Raw genomic sequence first — 21,276 nt, forward strand, 5'->3', positions numbered from 1 at the left:
GGGGGGGGGGGGGGGTGTGGTAGGAATCATAACGAGGGCCTTGTGCATGCAAGGCTAGCACTCTACCACTAAACTATCCCTCCAGCCTCTTAATATTTCCCTTTTGTAGATAAGAAACAGAGACTAAATAAGTTAAATCACTGAATCACTGTCCAATATAAAGTAAGTACTAATAGTAAAGTTGGAATATGACCCTGTGAACAATCATTTATTTTTAGTTATATCTTCAATATGATACCTTAGTATATTTAGATTATTTAGGGAAATAAGTACTTAAACTGATACTTTTAGATTTTTATCTTATAAGTCATTCCTCAATTTTTTTTTTCAATAATCTAGTATCGACTGTGGATTTTGAGGATTATCAGAGTGTAACACGTTTTCTAGACCTCATACCTCAGGATACTCTGGCAGTAGCTTCCTTTCGCTCCAAAGCATACACAAGAGCCGTAATGCACTTTGAATCATTTATTACAGAAAAGAAACAAAATATTCAAGAGCATCTTGGATTTTTACAGGTTTGAAATTAATATAGTAAATTTTGTAATGGAAATTAATATAGCCAGTCTATTATGATTGTATTGTTCATTTTATTGTTTTATTTGCTATGCTGGCAGTAGATATTTATAGTACTTTAGAAGCTTACAGATGAGTGGGGCCATATGAACATCAATTTGGTATAATATCTTAAGTACAGTGATACAGATTTGCCCTGAGGAAGGACACTTATTTCATGTTCTGTGAGGACTGAGGTGGGAGGAGGGGTTGGATAAGCCAGAAGTCGGGCTTTTTGGAGATGATAACTTAAATAATGAGTGATGGATAGCAGAGGTATCTCCATGGAGTTGGTAAAGAACATTGCATATACTCAAGAGTAAAGTGATAAGTTTTGAATAGCTCAGAAATATTACTAATATCTTTTAAGTTGTCCAAGCTTCTTAGAGGGTGTGAACTACAGAAGTTTTCTAGTCACAGTGGCATTTTAGTTAAACGCCTGTGGCAAGTTGCAGAGGAAAAGTTCAATAGGGCTCTGTTCTCACTGTGAGAAGTGTGGACTTGAATGTGGGGTGGGGGGTGAGTGGGGAATATACTGGTTATGTCAGCATCAGGCATGAGAATGCTGGTGAAATAATGGTTTAGATGATAGATGACTCTGTGGGGAAAAAAAGAAAGTAAAGGCCAGTGAGACTACATGGAATTAAATATGAGATCAAGATTGGGCTTTTTCAGGTCAAAAAACAACATGTGGTAAAATAACTAGAAAATTAGTAGCTTATACTTTTAGGATAAATATTAGCCCTTTCCTGTCTTTTGTGTTCCACCTTGTCTAATTTTGTGTGGCTCATTGTTAAAGTCTTTACCTTAAAAGGATATTCAGTTTCCTTTACTCCCATTGTTTTGTATTCTACAGCACTCCAACCCTTTATAAACTCACCCGTCTGCCTTTCTTGCATCTGCATGGCAATTGCTGAACATTCCTGAAGAAAAATTGCCCAATGTCTTTTATAACTGATTTTCCTTTAAGCTTAGAATCTCAAACATCTTTAACACAGTGTAGGAGTCTTTAATACTGCCTGCAATACTTCTGTTTTTCTCTAATAAGCCTACTTTCCCACTTTCCAGAACATTATATATTTTCTTCATTTCCCTGATTCTACTTCCATCTCAACTGATCTTTCTTCGTCCTTCAATAGGAAAATAGAAGCCAGATGTCTGCCAGATGTCTGCATGGCATCTGCACCATATTTTTTTTTTCTTCCCTTATGTTATTCCTAAGGGAGGATCCCTTCCTGTCAAAATTCAGCCCTCCTGTGTTCTTGAGTTCAAGAGTTTCACTATTTCAAATACACCTTCCTTCTTTGTATCAATTTATCTTCCTGAGCCAGAGTAGAGTACATAGGCATGTTCTGGGATCTCATATCTTATTATTATTATTTTTTTTAATAATGCCCTTGATCTTAAGTCCTCCTTCAGGAAAGTACCATTTCTATTTGTCTTCACAAGTCAGTTTTAGACAGAATTATCTGACTTGCTAATACTGTCTTTGCTTTCCATTCACTCTTTTTTTTTTTTTTTTAATTTTTTTTTGGTAGTTGTAGATGCACAGAATGCCTTTATTTTCTGTGTTTATTTTTATGTGGTGCTGAGGATTGAACTCAGTGCCCTGTGCATGCTAGGCAAGCACTCTGCGCACTGAGCTACAGCCACAGCCCACCATTCACTCTTTGCCCATTTTTTCTTTTTACTTGATGCTACTCTTGGTAAGAAAATCAATGGCTTCCATGTTACTAAATTTAACAGATGTTTCCCATTTTCTTGAACCCACAGTATCATTTGATTGTTCCTTTTCATGAAGACATTTGCTTTTCCCTCATGGCTTCTGGGATTATTTTATTCCTTAAATTTCTTCCAGTTTCCCTAATCTCTCCTCTGTCAGTTTAATTTGCTAATGCTTCCTTTGTCTAAAGATAGAACCTGTACTCTCCATCCTCCAGCTTCTTTTCATCTCTATCTCTGTGCATTTCTTAGATCTTTCATTGTCTTCAAAGAATGTCTTTGTGTTAATTGCTTCCCAAATTTTCATCTTTAAACTGATTCACCTTTGAGCCCATATTTTAATGTCTTGGATTTTTTGTTGATATCTCAATACCAATATATTAAAATGCTTATTTAAATTCTTAAAAAATTTGAAATGTACTCAACAGAATCTGTTATCAGTTGGTTTCAAGAGAGTTTCAGAATCTTGAAGTTCCTTGCATCCCTCATGATCAATAATAGATACTAATGCAGATTTGTATTTAAGTGAAATAAGAGGTAACAGAATGCTTGGAAAAGTTTGTAATTTTACTGTGAATCTGCCTTCAAATACTGTTACTTTGAGGGAAAATTTCTCTTATGTTATTTACATATTGTATGGGTGGTTTTGTAGTTGTTGTTTTTTTCCTTGTTTGATTACTTTTTGTTGAACAAAGAAACTGTATGCTGCTATGCATGAACCAGATGGAGTGGCTGGAGTAAGCGCAATTCGAAAGGCAGAACCATCTCTAAAAGAACAGATCCTTGAACATGAAAGCATTGGCTTGCTGAGGGATGCCACTGCTTGTTATGACAGGGCTATTCAGCTAGAACCAGACCAGGTAAGGTAATAATTGAAAGGCAGATAATGAAAAGTGCCCTGATTAGGAACTTTGAGAACCTTAAGTTTCAGTATTGTCTCTTCCAGTGTCATTGTGTGTCTGGAAAATATTTTACCCTCTGAGCTTGAGTTTCCTGACAGATAAAATTGGAGACTTGACTTATGCTAAATGATTTAAAAAATCCCTTCCAATCCTTTCTATGACCTGAGAATACCCAAATGGATGAGATTTATTGTGGACTATATTTATATAAAATATGCATTTAATAACTAAAATTTATATCATTTTCATTTTTTATTAAAAGTATGAGCCATGCTCATAATAGTGATTTTCTACAACCTGAGAAACATTTTCCTATTACACACACAAACACACACTCTAACTCTCTCCCCCTCCTCTTTGCCTCCCCCACTCCCTCTTATTTCTCATCCCTCCCCTCCCCCCTCCCCCAACACACACTTAACAACCCACCTTCAAATCTCTGAAAGAGTCCATTAGAATAACTGAGCTAAAGAGGGGTAGGTTATTTACTGGGGCAGTAAAGACTGTTAGAATTATTAATTTATAATGTTGCCTTAGAGTCTCATCTTAGAGTTTTGCTTTTTGGCATATATAGCATTTATTTGCACAGAAGTTCAATGTATGAGGCTTTTATTTTTCACAATTTTGTTTTTAATTTTTAAAACTATATGTAATTCAGCTTAACATTGTAGTTATGAAAGTCCAAAAATCTATATTAATAACATTATAACTTTAAAAAAATTTTTTTAGTTGTAGTTAGACATAATACTTTTATTTTATTTATTTATTGTTATGTGGTGCTGAAGATTGAACCCAGCACCTTGCACATGCTAGGCAAGCACTCTACTGCTGAGCCACAACTCCAGCCCCTAATAATATCATAACTATAGAGTTTTAATTTTCATTAAAGAATTATGACATATCTTTAAACAAAAAATTAAGATATTGGATACTCTTACACTCATTACTTCTATGTTTGACCTGAACTAAAATATTAGAACAAATGTGGAAAAATATAATAAATCCAATATTAGATTTATTTTTATTGTTCTCTACATCTTCTTCTGTTACTTTATTTTATTTTGTTTTTATTTATTTATTTTGTGGTGCTGGGGATTGAACCCAGGGCCTTGTGCATGCAAGGCAACCACTCTACCAGCTGAGCTATATCCCCAGCCCTTCTGTTACTTCAAATATGTAAGGACTTTGATAGTAGGTCCTGCCAGATAGGACATGGTTGAACTAAAAAACATGACATAGTGAGATAAATAGTATTTTAATGATATCATTTAAATTATTCTTGGTCTCCAAAATAATATTTGAAGTAATAATTACCATCTTTTATTTTTACATTTCTAGATCATTCATTATCATGGTGTAGTGAAGTCCATGTTAGGTCTTGGTCAGCTTTCTACTGTAATCACTCAGGTGAATGGAGTGCATGCTAACAGGTAATATTTTCTAAAGAATGGTTTTCTTTTGTTATTCTCTCTGAGTGGGGATTTAATTTTCAAATGGGGCAGCTTAATGTGTATTGAATAATGAAGTGTTTTTATATATGTTTTTATGGTGTTAGAAATTTGCACAGAAATTTTTTTCTACCTTTTTTTTTTTTTAGAGAATTTTTTTTTAATATTTTTTTTTTTTTTTAGTTTTCGGAGGACACATCTTTGTATGTGGTGCTGAGGATCGAACCCGGGCCGCACGCATGCCAGGCGAGCGCGCTACCGCTTAGCCACATCCCCATCCCTCAGCTTTGTTCTTGATAGCTGAAAACCTTATTTCTTAATTTACTAACCAGTCCCCAGCTAACTGTTGGGCAGTGAGATCTGGTCAATGGTAAATGGGATCTCAGTTCATCAAAGAACACATAGGCCAGGGTTTTTAGTTAGACCAATTTGTAGGAAGTCTCTTTTAAATATAGATTTTTTTATGTTCTAAGACTGTGATTCATAAAAACTACCACCCTACAATGGCAAGAGCAGAGAGGCTAACTGTTGGTCAGATGGTATCACAGTTGTGGAATTCATGAAGTAATGAGGCAAACTTTTCAGAAGTACGGGAAAAGTGGCTATATGTTATAGATAGGTTTTATTGATCTTATGAATGAAGTGATTTTAGGAGTATTTGGGAAAGTCATGGCTCAGATTGGGGTGCTTTTTTTTTTTTTTTGGTACCAGGTTCAATAACCAAGAGGTATTTCATCACTGAGCCACATGCCAGTCCATTTTATTTGTTTGTTTGTTTGTTTTTTGAGAGAGAGAGAATTTTAATATTTATTTTTTTGTTTTCGGCAGACACAACATCTTTGTTTTGTATGTGGTGCTGAGGATCGAACCCGGGCTGCATGCATGCCAGGCGAGCGCGCTACCGCTTGAGCCACATCCCCAGCCCATGTTTGTTTGTTTTGAGACAGGGTCTCACTAAGTTGCTTAAGCACTTGCTAAGTTGCTGAGGCTGGTTTTGAACTTCAGATCCTCTTGCCTCAGCCTCCCAAGCTGCAGAGATTATAGGTGTGCACCACCACACCTGGCTAAGTTGGGTGCTTCTTTATGACACACTGCATGATTAGACTCCCCATGTCTTCTTTTTAGGTCTGAGACACATCCCCAATTTGGGGTTGTAAAAAAGCATAGACCAATAAAGTGATAATTATGTTATAGTAAAGCAAATGGTCTTTGAGGGAACATGTTTTCCTTGGGGAGAATTTCTGTTTCTCATTTAAATAAATATTTCTTCAAAACTATCAACTGTGCTTGATGTACATATAATTCTTTTTAAGATACTTGTCTGTGTAGATAAATTTTTGAAAAAAATATTAATTTTTTAGTTTTAGGTGGACACAGTATCTTTATTTTACATTTATGTGGTGCTGAGGATCGAACCCAGTGCCTCGTGCATACTAGGCGAGCGCTCTACCACTGAGCCAAAACCCCAGCCCAGTGTGGAAAAATTTTAACAGCATAATCCTCATTGCCATTTGGTACTTTCAGAATAAGGTTTAATATGACACCTCCTGTCTCAATAGCAAATACTCCTAATACTACTCAGATTTTTATTCTGAAAGTTTGATGTTTTGGTGTCTAATAGTAAGCCATTCAAAATTGGGCTTTGGAAAATTACATTTCCGTTGTATTTATTTTACCCTTGTTCTAAATTGTTTTTGGTGGTGTTCATGTTTACAAATTAGAGCATGCTCAATACTTTAGGTAGCTATTTTTAGATTTTTTTTAAAAAATAAAAAATGTTGGGCTGGGGATGTGGCTCAAGCGGTAGCGCTCTCTCTCTCTCTCTCTCTCTCTTAAAAAAAATGTTTAGGCTATTTGTTACGTTCTGGTTTTACTACAGAAAGAGCAAAGAAGACTTTTAAGAATAATGTTCCAGCTTTTCTTGAGTCTTAACATTTTTATAAAATGTGGACATATATATGCTATATGCAGTGTTATTAGATAATTAAATAGGAAAATGGCTTAGCACAGGATCTAGTGTATAGCAGATATTCAAATGGTGTGATTCATAGAGAAGAAACATTGAGGAAAGTCTAGCTGCTTCTATGGGGTTATAATTCAAAATAGTATTGTTTATCCTAGTGTTACCTAAGTAGAATCCTGCAGAAAAAAGTCTAACAGCTAGCTGTGGCGGCACATACCTGTAGACTCAGCTACTTTGAAGGCTGAGGAAAGAAGATCACTTGTTCCTAGTTTACGATCAGTCTGGACAACATGAGACCCCAACTCTTAAAAATAAATAAATATATAAATAACATACTTTATATATTACATATTACTGAACTATATAATATAAATTATATAATAGTATATATACTAAATATATATGTGTGTATATATGTATCTCAATGATTTTGCAAACCCAAATTTTAAAGTAACTAAAAATAGTTTAACACTAGCTATATGTTGTTGGCAACTAATTTTGTATGCTTTGTTAGGCCTTTCACACATCACTTGTAACTTTCTTCTCCCCTTGGTATATATTTTTTGTATTAAATTGGATTAAAAATTCTAAGAGACCCAGATTTATCTCTGAATTCATGTACATTCAATTGGTTGTATTTGATTCATGCTTTTTGTTCAGATTAAGCATACAGATAGTTTTACAATGAGCTGTGTTATTATCCAGGGATTAACTCTGTTCTAATATATGACACAGTTTTATTTGTCAAGGATTTTCTATCAGATGTAGTTTAATGAAAGGTAAATGTTTTTAAAGAATGGAAAAATAACAATTTTGGAGGGTTGTTTCTACATAAAGATAATTATTTTGTAAGTAAGTACAAAATACAAAACAAATGCATCAAATAGAGCAATAAGTAAATATAATAAATGGAATATCTAAAACATTGAAAAAATAAAATTCAGTTGATATGAATTTCTTTTAATAGGTCTGAATGGACAGATGAATTAAATACATACAGAGTGGAAGCAGCTTGGAAATTATCACAGTGGGATTTGGTGGAAAACTATTTAGCAGCAGGTAAAATTACTTGTAACTAACTTTCTTAGACCCTTGGTAATGAGTATCCTATGCAGCTCTCCAAATGTTCCTGACCCACACACCTCCAGCCCTATATTTTTGTATTAAATTGAATTAAAAAGTATAATCACTTTTAATTGGCCATAAATATTCAAGCTTCAATAGTTTAGCAACATTTATAATTAACCCCTGAGCCTGTCTTATGATTACCTGCTTAGCTGTTCAAAATAGAATGAAATTATTTGTTCAGTATTTCTGCTGATTATTTCATCAAATGAAATAAAAACTGGCTCTTAGACCCATCTATAATAGCATTTCTTGATTCTTCATTTGTTTCAGACGGGAAATCTACAACATGGAGTGTCAGACTGGGACAGCTACTATTGTCAGCCAAAAAAAGAGATGTCACAGCTTTTTATGACACATTGAAACTAGTGAGAGCAGAACAAATTGTGCCTCTTTCAGCTGCAAGTTTTGAAAGAGGCTCTTACCAACGAGGATATGAATATATTGTGAGGTATTTTGGGGTATTTGGGTCTTTTGGGGGGGAGAGGGAAGGCCCACAGTACCAGGGATCAAACCCAGGACTGCACATGTGTTAGGGAAGCACTCTATCATCAAGCTATATCTCCAACCTTTTATTTTATTTTGCAACAGTGTCTCACAGAGTTTTCTAGGCTGCAATCCTCCAGCGTCAGCCTCCCGTGTGTCTGGGATTATTAGGTGTGCACCACCATTCTTGTCTTAGGGTTCCCATTTTTAGATTCCTAGTCTGTAAATGTCACTTGATAGGATTGCTTTTTTTTTTTTTTTTTTTTGAAAACCAGGGATTGGACTCAGGGGTATTCAACCACTGAGCTGCGTCCCCAGCCCTATTTTATATTTTATTTGTCTCATTGAGTTGCGTAGTGCCTTGCTTTTGCTGAGGCTGGCTCTGAACTCTTGATCCTCCTGCCTCAGCCTTCCGAGCTGCTGGGATTATGGAAAATTTCTTATGAGTAAGTTACTCTGATAATATGTTTGGTATATTGGTAAGCTACATAAGGTAGCTTTTTAAACTTTCACCTATAGTTTTTTTTTTTTTTTAAATATTCTAACATACATCCTTTTTAATTGAAAAGGCAGTTATGGGGCTGATAAAACAAAAACAGCTAGGTGTGGGTGCTGCATACCTGCAATCCCAGCAATTTAGGTGGTTGAAACAGGAGGATCACAATTTCAGGGCCAGCCTCAGTAACTTAGCAAGGCCCTAAGCAGCTTAGAAAGACCCTGTCTCCAAAAAAATAAAAATAAAAAGGGCTGGGGATGTGTTTCAGTGGCTAAGCACCCTGGGGTTCAATCCCTGTTACCAAAAAACAAAAAGCAAAAACATATTTATCTTTCTGTAATATCTTAATTTATTTCCTATATAAGTAACCCAGTTAATTGAGACATCTGTTATTCCTGCCACTTGGTACTCATTGGTTCCCTTTCTCATTTAGAAATGTATTTGATGCTTCCCCCTGAAAAAACACACATTAGGCATTACATTTCTAGGAAAGAATGTTTTAGAACTGAGGAAGAAAATGATGGGAAACATTTTAGGTCTATTAAATGAAGAAAAATGAAAAAATAAGTGTTATAATTAAACTGTAATCTAAAAGATAATGAATAAATCTAAAAGATAATGAAGTGTTGTATTTTTTTGGTGTTTTTAAATCTTTTTATTTTAATATTTATTTTTTAGTTGTAGTTGGACACAATACCTTTATATTATTTATTTTTATGTGGTGCTGAGGATCAAACCCAGGGCCTCACACATGGTAGGTGAGCGCTCTACCGCTGAACCATAGCTCCAGCCCTGTTGTTATTTTTTGAAGTTAGAAATTGGTCTATTTTTTATCAGTCTCCCTCTGGTAACATCATAATGGAACCAGATATTGAATTGGACCACTGAGTTTAATTTCATTCTATAGCTACTCAACAGTATCCTTATATCTTGAACACTGAGTCATAGATTTTATGTAAGGGGAGAAAGCTATTGTGAATGTATCATGGTTTTCATCCCTCTTAGCAAAAAAAAAAAAAAAATACATTCATTACACATTTTTTTTTTACTGACCTCTACTGTGCCATGCCCTCTTTCATTAGCACTGGCGGTATGCAAATGTTTCATGTTGATTTATAATAGATTCATGTTTTCTTTCCATATAGATGGTAAAGTCTGATTTCATACATTTGAATTTAGTTTTATATACCCTTTAATTCATAATAATTTGGGATTCACAACGAAGCACTTAAATATTTTAAGTAATATAAATTAGTGTTTATACTCAATTTGTAATGAAAAATAGAAATGATACTATTTATATATGAAGAATTTATTTATTTATTTTTAAAGTGTTTGTTTAGTTATACATGGCACAATATATTTATTTTGTTTATTTATTTTTATGTGGTGCTGAGGATTGAACCCAGGGTCTCACACGTGCTAGGCGAGCGCTCTACCGCCGAGCCACTACCCAGCCCCTGGAGAATATATTTAAAGTTGTACTAAAGAAAACTGCACATTTTAATTTCTTCATGACTGATTTAAAGTATGTGCTGTAGGGGCTAGGATTATGGCTCAGCAGTAGAGCGTTCACCTTGCATATGCAAGGCCCTGGGTTCCATCCTCAGCATCACATAAAAATAAATAAATAAAGTTATTTTAAAAATAAATAAATAAATAAAGTGCATGCTTTAGGCCAGGTACAATGGTACTAGCCTGTAATCTCAGCAACTCAGGAAGATCACAAGTTTGAGGTCATTCTCACCAATTTAATGAGATGCTGGTCTCCAGTGCCCCTGGGTTCTATCCTCGATATGGTACATACATTCATATATGCTTTACATACGAGATTTGTAAGACTGAATATGACAACATTTTAACTATTTCTGTCTTCAGGTTGCACATGTTGTGTGAGTTGGAGCATAGCATCAAACCACTTTTTCAACAGTCTTTAGGTGACAGTTCTCAAGAAGATTCCCTAAACTGGGTAGCTCGACTAGAAATGACCCAGAATTCCTACAGAGCCAAGGAGCCCATCCTGGCCCTCCGGAGGGCTTTATTAAGCCTCAACAAAAGGTCATTCACATTGTTTGTTTGTTTGTTTGTTTGTTTCCTTTTTAGTTATCTTTAATTTAGTATTATTTTTGGATATTATTTGGGAATATTTTTATTTTCTGAATTCTAGGTTAGTCTTTTCAGTGCTTAAGACTACACTGTGTATTTGAAACAAACTTAGAACTTAAGAATCAATTTTATATGCTACTTATCTTTTAATTACTGTTAGGAAATATCTTGGAAAGTTTCCAATGTAAGCCAAGAATAAAGTCTTCATAAGAGAGAATAACAGAACACTGTAAGAAAATTACAATCAGGGTTTTTCCCTAAACAAATTTATCATTGATCCCTTTGAAATAGTATACTGAGAAGGTTCTGTGTTGGGAAGAGATACTTTAATTAAGTTATTGAATACACTTACAAATGTTCTTTGTCCCATGTTTTATCATATTCCTTTAGACCAGATTACAATGAAATGGTTGGAGAGTGTTGGCTACAGAGCGCTAGAGTAGCTAGAAAGGCCGGCCACCACCAGACTGCCTACAATGCCCTCCTTAATGCAGGGGAATCTCGACTCGCCGAACTGTGTGTGGAAAGGGCAAAGTGGCTGTGGTCCAAGGTAATGGCCAAGGTTATGTCATCAGATATATGTTCTGTTGGGAATTATGTACTTCCTACAAAAGCTCAACTGTGGAAGATTCCTAATCCAAATTAGAACCACCTTTTTCTGTCATTTCTTATCATTATTTGTTTACAAGAGTCTGGGAATGACATTTTCTTCTATCCAACAGTCTTCAGATCTTCCCATTTCAAGCCTGAACGTCAGTTCTTTCTGTTTTCATCTGTCCTACAATTTTCCTGGGGAGAATAACGAGTTCTTACTTTATTTTTATCTTCTGAATGTACACAGGTTATGTTAATAGACAATCAATAAATATGTGTTAAGTGAACTAACACTGTTCTATATGGCCCTCCCCATATTACTATCAAAATTCACTTCCATTCTAGCATGTCAGAAAGGGCCTAGTATCAGAACTCATGTCCCTAAAGATCCCTAGGTTAAAGCAGTAGCAATAGGAAAGGAGTTTTTATGCTTGTCACTAGTCTAGAATTGATAGCGTTTTCTGAAATTAATACCTGGCAAATGTAGTTGATACCATTTAACATTGTACCAACTTTGTGGTAGCTGAAAAATGAATGGGGACGACATGTTTCTTGCATTGGTGAGAGAAGTAACAGTTCATCCTGGTTCATTGATATCTGATCATTTTATAAGCTTGTGCTAGTCTGTATATTGCTTAAACTCATTATCGTTCAAAATGCAATTCATTCTCTTAATACTTACATTTCTCTTCCCGTGTTTCCTATTTTTCTGAACAAGACACCATCCTCTCATATAAAACAAGTCTCACCTTCATCTTTTTTTAAATTTTTTTTTTTTTGTAGTTGCAGATGGACAGCATGCCTTTATTTTTTTTGTTTATTTTTATATGGTGCTGGGGATCAAACCCAGTTCTTCACACATGCAGGACAAACGCTCTGCCACTGAGCTGCAGCTCTAGCCCTCACCCTCACTTTTCACATCCAGTTGAAGAGTAATTCTTTGTTCTTCAACCTTAGGAATATTTGAGTACTCTCCTTCTTATTTGTTTTCACTGCTTTGATCCATGCCCTTATTATTTCCAGCCTTTCATAACATTAACAACCTTTTTTAGGATCTCACAGTTCCTCCATGTATATTACCGCTGTCTGTGGTCTTTCTAAAGTACACATTGAAATTTATTGCTTCTTCAAAAAGATTAAACTCTTCAAAATATGCTTCATACCTTTAGGATTAAATCTAACAAGTACACAACGCCCTTTCCAATCAAGTATCACCCAACCTTTTAAGCTATGTTTGTCACTCTCTCACAAATGCTTTATGCTTCAGTTAAAATCAGCCTACAGCTGCCTCTCAACTTATGGGTTTATTGGGCTGTATCCTATCATAAGTTGAAAATAAGTGCATTTATACCTAACCTACCTGATATAATAGTTTGGCAGCACAATATTACAGTAGTCACCCTCTTATTCTTTGCTTTGTTTTCCATGGTTTTATTTACCTGAGGTTTTAATTACCCATACCCAACCTTTGACTGAAAATATTAAATAGAAAATTCTAGAAATGAATAATTCATAAGTTTTAAATAACTGTACTTCAGTATATTATAGTTATTCTCCTTTATTGTTAGTCTCTTATTAATACTTATTTATGTATTTAAATAACTTTTAGCACTATCTATTGTAATTTTTCTCCATTATTATCAGTTATTATTATTCTCTTATTATATCTTATTTATAAATTAAGCTTTTATCACAGCTGTGTGTGAATAGGAAAAGACACAATATATATATATAGGTTTTTGTACTATCCTCAGCTTCAGGCATGCACTGGGAATTTTAGAACATATTGCCTACAGATAAGGGGGGCTGCTGTATACTATAGAGTATCAGTTATTTTATCTTCATGATCATGTGCTTATTGGAAGATGTGGCTCATCACCACTGCCCAACATCATAGTATCATATCTCCAGATTGAGAACAGATTCAAGTTCAAAGTATGGTTTCTACTGAACATGTGTGACATTTACACTGTTGTATGATCAGAAAAATTTAAGTGAAAACCATAAGTCAGGGACTATCTGTATCTTGTTTTTCTCCCAATTAAAATCATTGTTTCTTCTTAGGATGTCCTTCACTAAATCCTCTGCCAGGAAAATTTTAACAGATTATTTAAAATCTAATTCAGATCTCCTCCTCCCCCACATTGATAACCTTTCCTGATTACTTCTGTCCTTTATTTTCATATATCTTCAGTTAGATTTAGGGAATTCCCCTGTCTTCTCTAATACTCATGTGTAGTCCTATGTTATAGTACTTAATATAATGTTTGATTATTTTACATATATATGTAGTCTGTTTCTTCACTTGAGTATGATTTTTTTTCCTCCAGTACTGGGGATTAAACCCAGGGCCTTGCACATACATCTAAGAACTCCCCTCCTCTACCAGGGATTAAACCCAGGGATGCTTAACCATGAAGCCATATCTGCAGCCCTCTTTTATTTATGTATTTATTTTTTATTTTGAGACATAGTCTCACTAAGTTGCTCGAGGCCTTGCTAAGTTGCTGAAGCTTATTATTGACTGAAAATATTAAATAGAAAATTCTAGAAATGAATAATTCATAAATTGAATTTAGGATTGAATTTAGGATTCTCCTCCCTCAGCTTCCTTAGCTGCTGGGATTACAGGAATACTCCCCAGTGTCCTGCTACATCTACCAACTTTTTTAATCTAGTGATTTCAGTTTATTTATGATCATTATTCTAAATCATCTACATATATTTTCATTTCCCTCCACTTTAATTATAAAATGAATGAATATGAATTCTGCATGAAATGAATCAGTGTTCCCTTTTTTAGAATTTTTCTTTAATAAGAGGGAAATGAGCAATACATATAAAATTACAAATGGATTTATGTCTCAGTATATTTAATGAACCTTAAAGGCAAAAAATAGTAATATATTCTTAAATTTAAAGGTTTGTTATTGTCTTTTATTTTAGGGCGATGTTCACCAGGCACTTATTGTTCTTCAAAAGGGTGTTGAATTATGTTTTCCTGAAAATAAAACCCCAACTGAGAGTAAGAACATGTTAATTCATGGTCGAGCTACACTACTAGTGGGTCGTTTCATGGAAGAAACTGCTAACTTTGAAAGCAATGCAATTATGAAAAAATATAAGGCAAGTATATGTTTAATGTAATTTCATTTAGAAACAGTTTTTAAACTGGATAAAATGATTTTTCAGATCCACATACACGTGTAAAAAATAGGAAATTGACTTTTTTTTTTTTTTTTTTTTAAGGAGAGAGAGAGAGAAAGAGAATTATTTTTTTTAATATTTATTTTTTAGTTCTCGGCGGACACAGCATCTTTGTATGTGGTGCTGAGGATCGAACCCAGGCCGCACGCATGCCAGGCGAGCGGGCTACCACTTGAGCCACATCCCCAGCCCAGAAATTGACTTTTTAATGAGTATATATATCGTTGGTATGTGAAATTATCACAAAATAAATATATTCATGAAACCACCTAGTTTAGAAATTTTCACAAAGTAAATACACTCATGAAACCATCTACCAGGTCAAGAAGTAGGCCTGGCAACACTCCACAACCCCTTCTTTTGACCCCACTCATCATATCTTCACCCACCTTCCCAAAGTTAACTGCATCCTAGCCTGAAAATTTTGAAAAACCAATGTATAACTTCCTTACTAGTTATTAATTTTTACAACCCAGTGTTCAATTAAAAAATTGCAATGGAAATTTTAAAATACTTTGAATTAAATGATAATAGAATTGTGACATCAAAACCTGTAAGATACTTCTATAAGCATGCTTAAAAGGAATTTAAAAATTTACTTGCATGTATTAAAAGAAGGTAAAGGCTCAAAAATAATGAACTAAGTATTTAGGTCAGAGAAATTAGAAAAGGACTAAAAGGGGGGGAATTACAAAGAAAACAAAAGAAAGGAAAAATAAAGTGAAGGCATACTTTATAAACTTAGGTGGAAAGATTTTGGAAGACCCAGGGTTCAATCCCCAGCACCAAAATAAAACAAAACAAAACAAAAGAAGAAAGAAAAAAAAAGCATGATTTTTGACTTTTGAATTGTATAGTTTGTATGTTATATCTCAATAGAGAAGTTATTCTTTTTTAATTACCCAAATGGAATTCTTTATATAAAAATGTATCATTGCTATGGGAATGTAAAAAATCAATACATACCTATTAAGTGACCTAGCAATTCCTAGGTATTTATCCCAGGGAATTAAAATGAAGTTGACAGCAAATTTGATATTGCAAAAGTAAATATTAGAGACATGGGAATAGAAACTTAAAAATCAATCATAGACAGGAAAAAGAGACTGAAAAAAGATACAAATTAAATACAAACCTCAGAACCTTAGTGTATGTAATAAATTGCATGAGATTAAAGTTTTAGAAGTAGAGGGGAGAGAATTAGAGGATAGAAAAAGTAAATAAATGTGAAAATAAATAAAAACAGGGCTGGGATGTGGCTCAGCAGTGGAGCACTTGTCAATGCATGAGGCCCCCAGTTGGATTCCCAGCAGAGCAAAAGCAAAAAACAAACAAGAGGGGGCTAGGGTTGGGCTCAGTGGTAGCGCCCTTGTCTGGTATGTGTGAGGCACTGGGTTCGATTTCCAGCACCACGTTTTTTTTTTTGTTCGTTTGTTTTTTAATCCTTTTTTTTTTTTAAGAGAGCGAGAATTTCAATATTTATTTTTCTTTTTTTTTTATTGGTTGTTCAAAACATTACAAAGCTCTTGACATATCATATTTCATACATTAGATTCAAGTTGGTTATGAACTCCCAATTTTACCCCAAATGCAGATTGCAGAATCACATCGATTACACATCCACATTTTTACATAATGCCCTATTAGTAACTGTTGTATTCTGCTACCTTTCCTATCCTCTACTATCCCCCTCCCCTCCCCTCCCATCTCCTCTCTCTACCCCATCTACTGTAATTCATTTCTCTCCTTGTTTATTTTCCCATTCCCCTCACAACCTCTTATATGTAATTTTGTATAACAATGAGGGTCTCCCTCCATTACCATGCAATTTCCCTTTTCTCTCCCTTTCCCTCCCACCTCATGTATCTGTTTAATGTTAATCTTTTCTTCCTGCTCTTCCTCCCTGCTCTGTTCTTAGTTGCTCTCATTATATCAAAGAAGACATTTGGTATTTGTTTTTTAGGGATTGGCTAGCTTCACTAAGCATAATCTGCTCTAGTGTCATCCATTTCTCTGCAAATTCCATGATTTTGTCATTTTTTAGTGCTGCGTAATACTCCATGGTGTATAAATGCCACATTTTTTTTTTATCCATTCATCTATTGAAGGGCATCTGGGTTGGTTCCACAGTCTAGCAATTGTGAATTGTGCTGCTATGAACATCGATGTAGCAGTATCCCTGTAGTACGCTCTTTTAAGGTCTTCAGCAGACACAACATCTTTGTTTGTATGTGGTGCTGAGGATCGAACCTGGGCCGCACACATGCCAGGCGAGCGCGCTACCGCTTGAGCCACATCCCCAGCCCCCAGCACCACGTATAAATAAAAAAATTAAGATCTATCAACAACTAAAAAATATTTTAAACAAACAAAAAAGAGAACCACTAATAACTGATTTCTGGAATTAATAAAGACCATCACTATTACTCTTACAGAGCTTACTAAAATTATAAAAGAATGGGGACATCACTAACACATTTGAAAATTTCTAAATGATAAATTCTTAGGGGGGACAAAATAGAACTTACCAAATTGACATAGGAGAAATAGAAAATCTCAATAGTTCTCTAACTGCTAAAGTAAATTAAACAACTTACCACAAATGTAACTACAGAATTAATTGTCTTCACTTTTGAATTGTCCCAGATATTTTAAAAGAAATAATAGATTTTTTTTTTCCGCAAAACTTTTTCATAGAGAATAGGGAAAAATGAAACATTTACCAGGTAGTTTTAGGAATTCAGAATAGTCTTGATACCAGAACCAAACAAAAACATTCCATGGAAAGAAAATTATACTCAGAGAAATAGATTCAACAGTCCTAAACAAAGTATTTTGTTAAGTTTATTGTAGGATTACAGAGTAGGTGATCAGATGAAAGTCAATCAGTGTAATTTACCATATTAACAAAATTAAGGAGATAAGTCATAATCATTTCAGTAGATGCAGAATATATTTGATATTTTATTATTTATTCATAATTTAAAATTCTTAGCAAATTAGGAATAGAACATCATTTATTAAGGTGGAAGGTATTTCCAGAAAGTGTACAACTTCTTACTCTACAGTAAAATGTTGCTAGCCTTCATTTTAAGATGAAGAATAATATAAGATGCCTACTATTTCCAATTCTGTTAAACACTTGAGAGTATGGCCAGTGTAATAGTGAAGAAAAGGAAATAAAGAATCAGGGAAAAAATTAAACATTTTTTAATTTGAAATGATATTACTTAGTTGAAAAGATTATTGATAAATTATTAGAAATATCAAGTGAGTTTAAGAAGTTTGCTTGATATAATGGTATATAAAAAATTCAGTTGTTTTTTTTTTTTTGTCAGCAAGAAAATAATTTAAAACGTACCATTTGCAAGTATCTTGTGTTTGAACAGCTGGAAATCTTATGTGAGAAAAACATAATCGTTCTACTTTAAGTTATTTCAAAGCAGTTTATATTCCTAAACTGAAAAACTAAAATTATAAATGTCTAGATTAAGAAAATAGAATGAAATATTTAAAACCTTAGGTTAGACAAATGTTTCTTTGATCACAAAAAAATTAGCCTTAAAAGAAAAACTAATAAATTGGATTGCCATCAAAGTTAAAACCTACTACAAAAGGCATAATCTAGAAAATGAAAACATAAACCGTAGATTGGAAGGAAATAATGTATTTCCTGTAAGGACAGAGGACTTATATCTAAATTATAAAGAACCTGAAATTTAATAAGACAAACAACTAAATTTAATGATCTACCAAGTCTTGAATAAACACTTTCTAAACAGTATATACAAATAACTAAAATGTACATAAAAACAGATTTAATCAGGAAGATGCAAATTAAAGCCACAATGAGATAACCAGTTCACCACATCAGAATGGCTAAAGTTGAAAAGTCTAGCAGTACTTATTATTCCAATAACTGGACCTCTCATCATTGCTGGTGGGAATATGAAAAGATAATATAAACCTGCCACATGACCTAGCCAATCCATTATTAGGTATTTTACCCAAGAGAAATAGTTATATGTCCATCAAAAGATTTATCAGAACTTGACTTTAGGGAAAGAAATAGCCACTGTCACCTGGAGCCCAACTGGGAGTAAACCATAGGGTATAGAAACCTTAACCTCACCATCCTCCTGTTCCAACTTCCCATTGTCTGAACCTCACAGGATGCTTGAGGCCACACAGGCCCATTGATGTAAGTCATCAATGTCAATCTTGTTGGGCCCTGAGCAGGGTGGAAAAGGCTCAAGGGTGGCAAGTATAACTGTAGATTATTGTCAAACTGAGAATAACCTGCATACATATCAAGACTTATTGAAGGTAGAGTAATTAAAATGGTAGTATATTCATATGATGTTAGACACATAAAACCCAGTAGAACAGAAGAGAGAGCACAGACAGCTTCCAGATTGTATTGTAGGATGGTAAAGGATAGTCTTCAGTAAATCGGAGTTATATCATTTGGATATCTTACAGGGGGAAAAAAAAAGTCAAACAATTCCTTTATATCATAAACAAAAACTAACTTCAAATGCTGGGCCTTGTGTATGCTAGGCAGGGACTCTACCACTGAGCTACCAGGCCTAGAGACCTCTAAATAGACCAAAACCATAACAATAAATTAAACAATAATTTCTGTTCATCAGAAAAATACCGTTTTATTTTTTCAATTTTTTAATTTAGTTAGTGGTACTTTCATTTAATTTAGTATTAATTACGTTATTAACACGTATTTATGGTACAGATTAGTAGGTTTCACTGTGACATTTCCATACATATAAACATTGTCCTTTTTTGGGGTACTTAGCAGGGATTGTACCCAGGGGCACTTGACCATTGCTACCCCAGTCCTAGTTTACTTTTTTCAATTTTGAAACAGGGTCTTGCTAGGTGACTGAGTCTGGCCTTAAAATTGCGATGCTCTTGCCTCAGTCTCTAAGTTGCTAGAATTACAGGCGAGTTCCACCATTCTCAGTGATATTTCATGCCTTGTTTATATCCACCATCTGTTACTTCCCTTTCTTCCCCTCCCTTCTGTCTTCTGCTCTCCACAATTTTCTTCCCTTTCCCTAATAATCTCTCTCTTACTTCCAAGTAATTTTTATTTTTGTTTCCTCTCATAAGAGAAAACATGCAATATTTGTCTTTCTGTGTCTGGCTTAAGAAAACACCATTTTAAATTAGAGGCAAGCCATAGGTTAGAAGATATTTATAACATTTATAAATGATAAGGGGTTCATATCCAGAATATAATAAAACCCAGCATGTCCTTATGGGACATGTAAAAGAATGTTTATAATGTCATTTTTTCCTAGGTTTTTTAGTGAAAGTAACCCTAAGGTCATTTATAGAATGGATAAATTAGCATAATTTATAATGGAATATTATATAGTTAGCTGAAGTTACAGGTAACAATTTCATGTAGGTGTGGGCCTCATACCAAGTGTGACTAGAATCCTTAAACCTATTCACACTTACTTCCCAGCAGTGTGACGTTTTCTTAGGTATCTTTTGTTCTCTCTTATAGGATGTCACCTTGTTCCTCCCAGAGTGGGAGGATGGACATTTCTACCTTGCCAAGTATTATGACAAATTGATGCCCATGGTAACAGACAACAAAATGGAGAAGCAAGGTGATCTTATCCGGTATATTGTCCTTCATTTTGGAAGGTAAGTGTAAGAACTGCATATTTGCCTATATATGTCAGAATAATTATTAACACATATCTTAGCATATTCAGAATGTTTTCTGCTTTACCATTGATTCAGTCTATAACCTTTGGTGAGATTTAAATTTTTTCCTTATACTTTTTTATTATTATTACTTTTTCTTTTTTTTGGTACTAGGAATTGAACCCCTGGGTGCTTAATCATTAAGCCAGTCCCTCACCCATTTTTTATTAAAATTTTTTTTTTTTAGTTGTAGATGGACACAATACCTTTATTTTATTTATTTCTATTTTTATGTGATGCCGAGGATCTAACCCAGTGCCTCACACATGCTAGGCAAGTGCTCTACCACTGAGCCACAACCCCAGCCCCTATATTTTTTTATTTTGAGACAGAGGTCTTGCTGAGTTGCTTAGGGCCTTGCTAACTTGCTAAAGCTGGTTTTGAACTTGTTATCTTCCTGCCTCTGCCTCCCAAGCTGCAGGGAGCTGTGCCCAGCTCCTTATACTTTTAAAAACTTTCTTAGTGGAAAAATTGATACATGCATACGTTTTTTTTTTTTTTTTTTTTTTAATTTCAGCCAGGCTTGGTGGTATACACCTGTAATATCAGTGACTAAGGAGGGATCACAAGTTCCAGGCCAGCCTTGGCAATTTAGCAAAACCCCATCTCAAAAAAAAAAAATTTTTTTTTAAAGGCTTTGTTCAGTGCCAGAGCTCCCCTGGATTCAATTCCCAGTACCAGAAAAGTAAAGCAGAGAAGAGGGAAGGGGAGGATAGATAATGCAATAGTGTTCAGAGATGAATTGATTAGATTATGAGAGCTGTGACCTAATCAGTGGATTAATCCATCTGGAAGATTAATAATTTTAATGGATTACTGAGTGATCACAGTTGGAGTATGGCTGGAAGAAGTCAGTCATTATGGGCATGCCCTTGGGGAATATTTCATCTATGGCTCCTTGCACATATATAAAATCCAAAGCCTAATTTTATT

At 34.4% G+C, this 21,276-nt stretch overlaps 1 protein-coding gene across 1 annotated transcript in view; it reads left to right on the forward strand.

Moving 5' to 3' along the window:
• Atr (ATR serine/threonine kinase) overlaps positions 1 to 21,276 on the forward strand; it is a 108,930-nt gene that overhangs the window by 61,493 nt on the left and 26,161 nt on the right. The window contains exons 28-36 of the mRNA XM_048794505.1: positions 340 to 518; positions 2,973 to 3,137; positions 4,518 to 4,609; positions 7,558 to 7,649; positions 7,989 to 8,166; positions 10,576 to 10,755; positions 11,194 to 11,353; positions 14,344 to 14,523; positions 20,138 to 20,280. Of these exons, the coding sequence (XP_048650462.1) occupies positions 340 to 518; positions 2,973 to 3,137; positions 4,518 to 4,609; positions 7,558 to 7,649; positions 7,989 to 8,166; positions 10,576 to 10,755; positions 11,194 to 11,353; positions 14,344 to 14,523; positions 20,138 to 20,280 (1,369 nt within the window). The remainder of the gene's footprint in view (positions 1 to 339; positions 519 to 2,972; positions 3,138 to 4,517; positions 4,610 to 7,557; positions 7,650 to 7,988; positions 8,167 to 10,575; positions 10,756 to 11,193; positions 11,354 to 14,343; positions 14,524 to 20,137; positions 20,281 to 21,276) is intronic.

Source organism: Marmota marmota, unplaced genomic scaffold (assembly GCF_001458135.2).
Source record: "Marmota marmota marmota unplaced genomic scaffold, marMar, whole genome shotgun sequence".
Taxonomy (NCBI): Eukaryota; Metazoa; Chordata; class Mammalia; order Rodentia; family Sciuridae; genus Marmota; species Marmota marmota.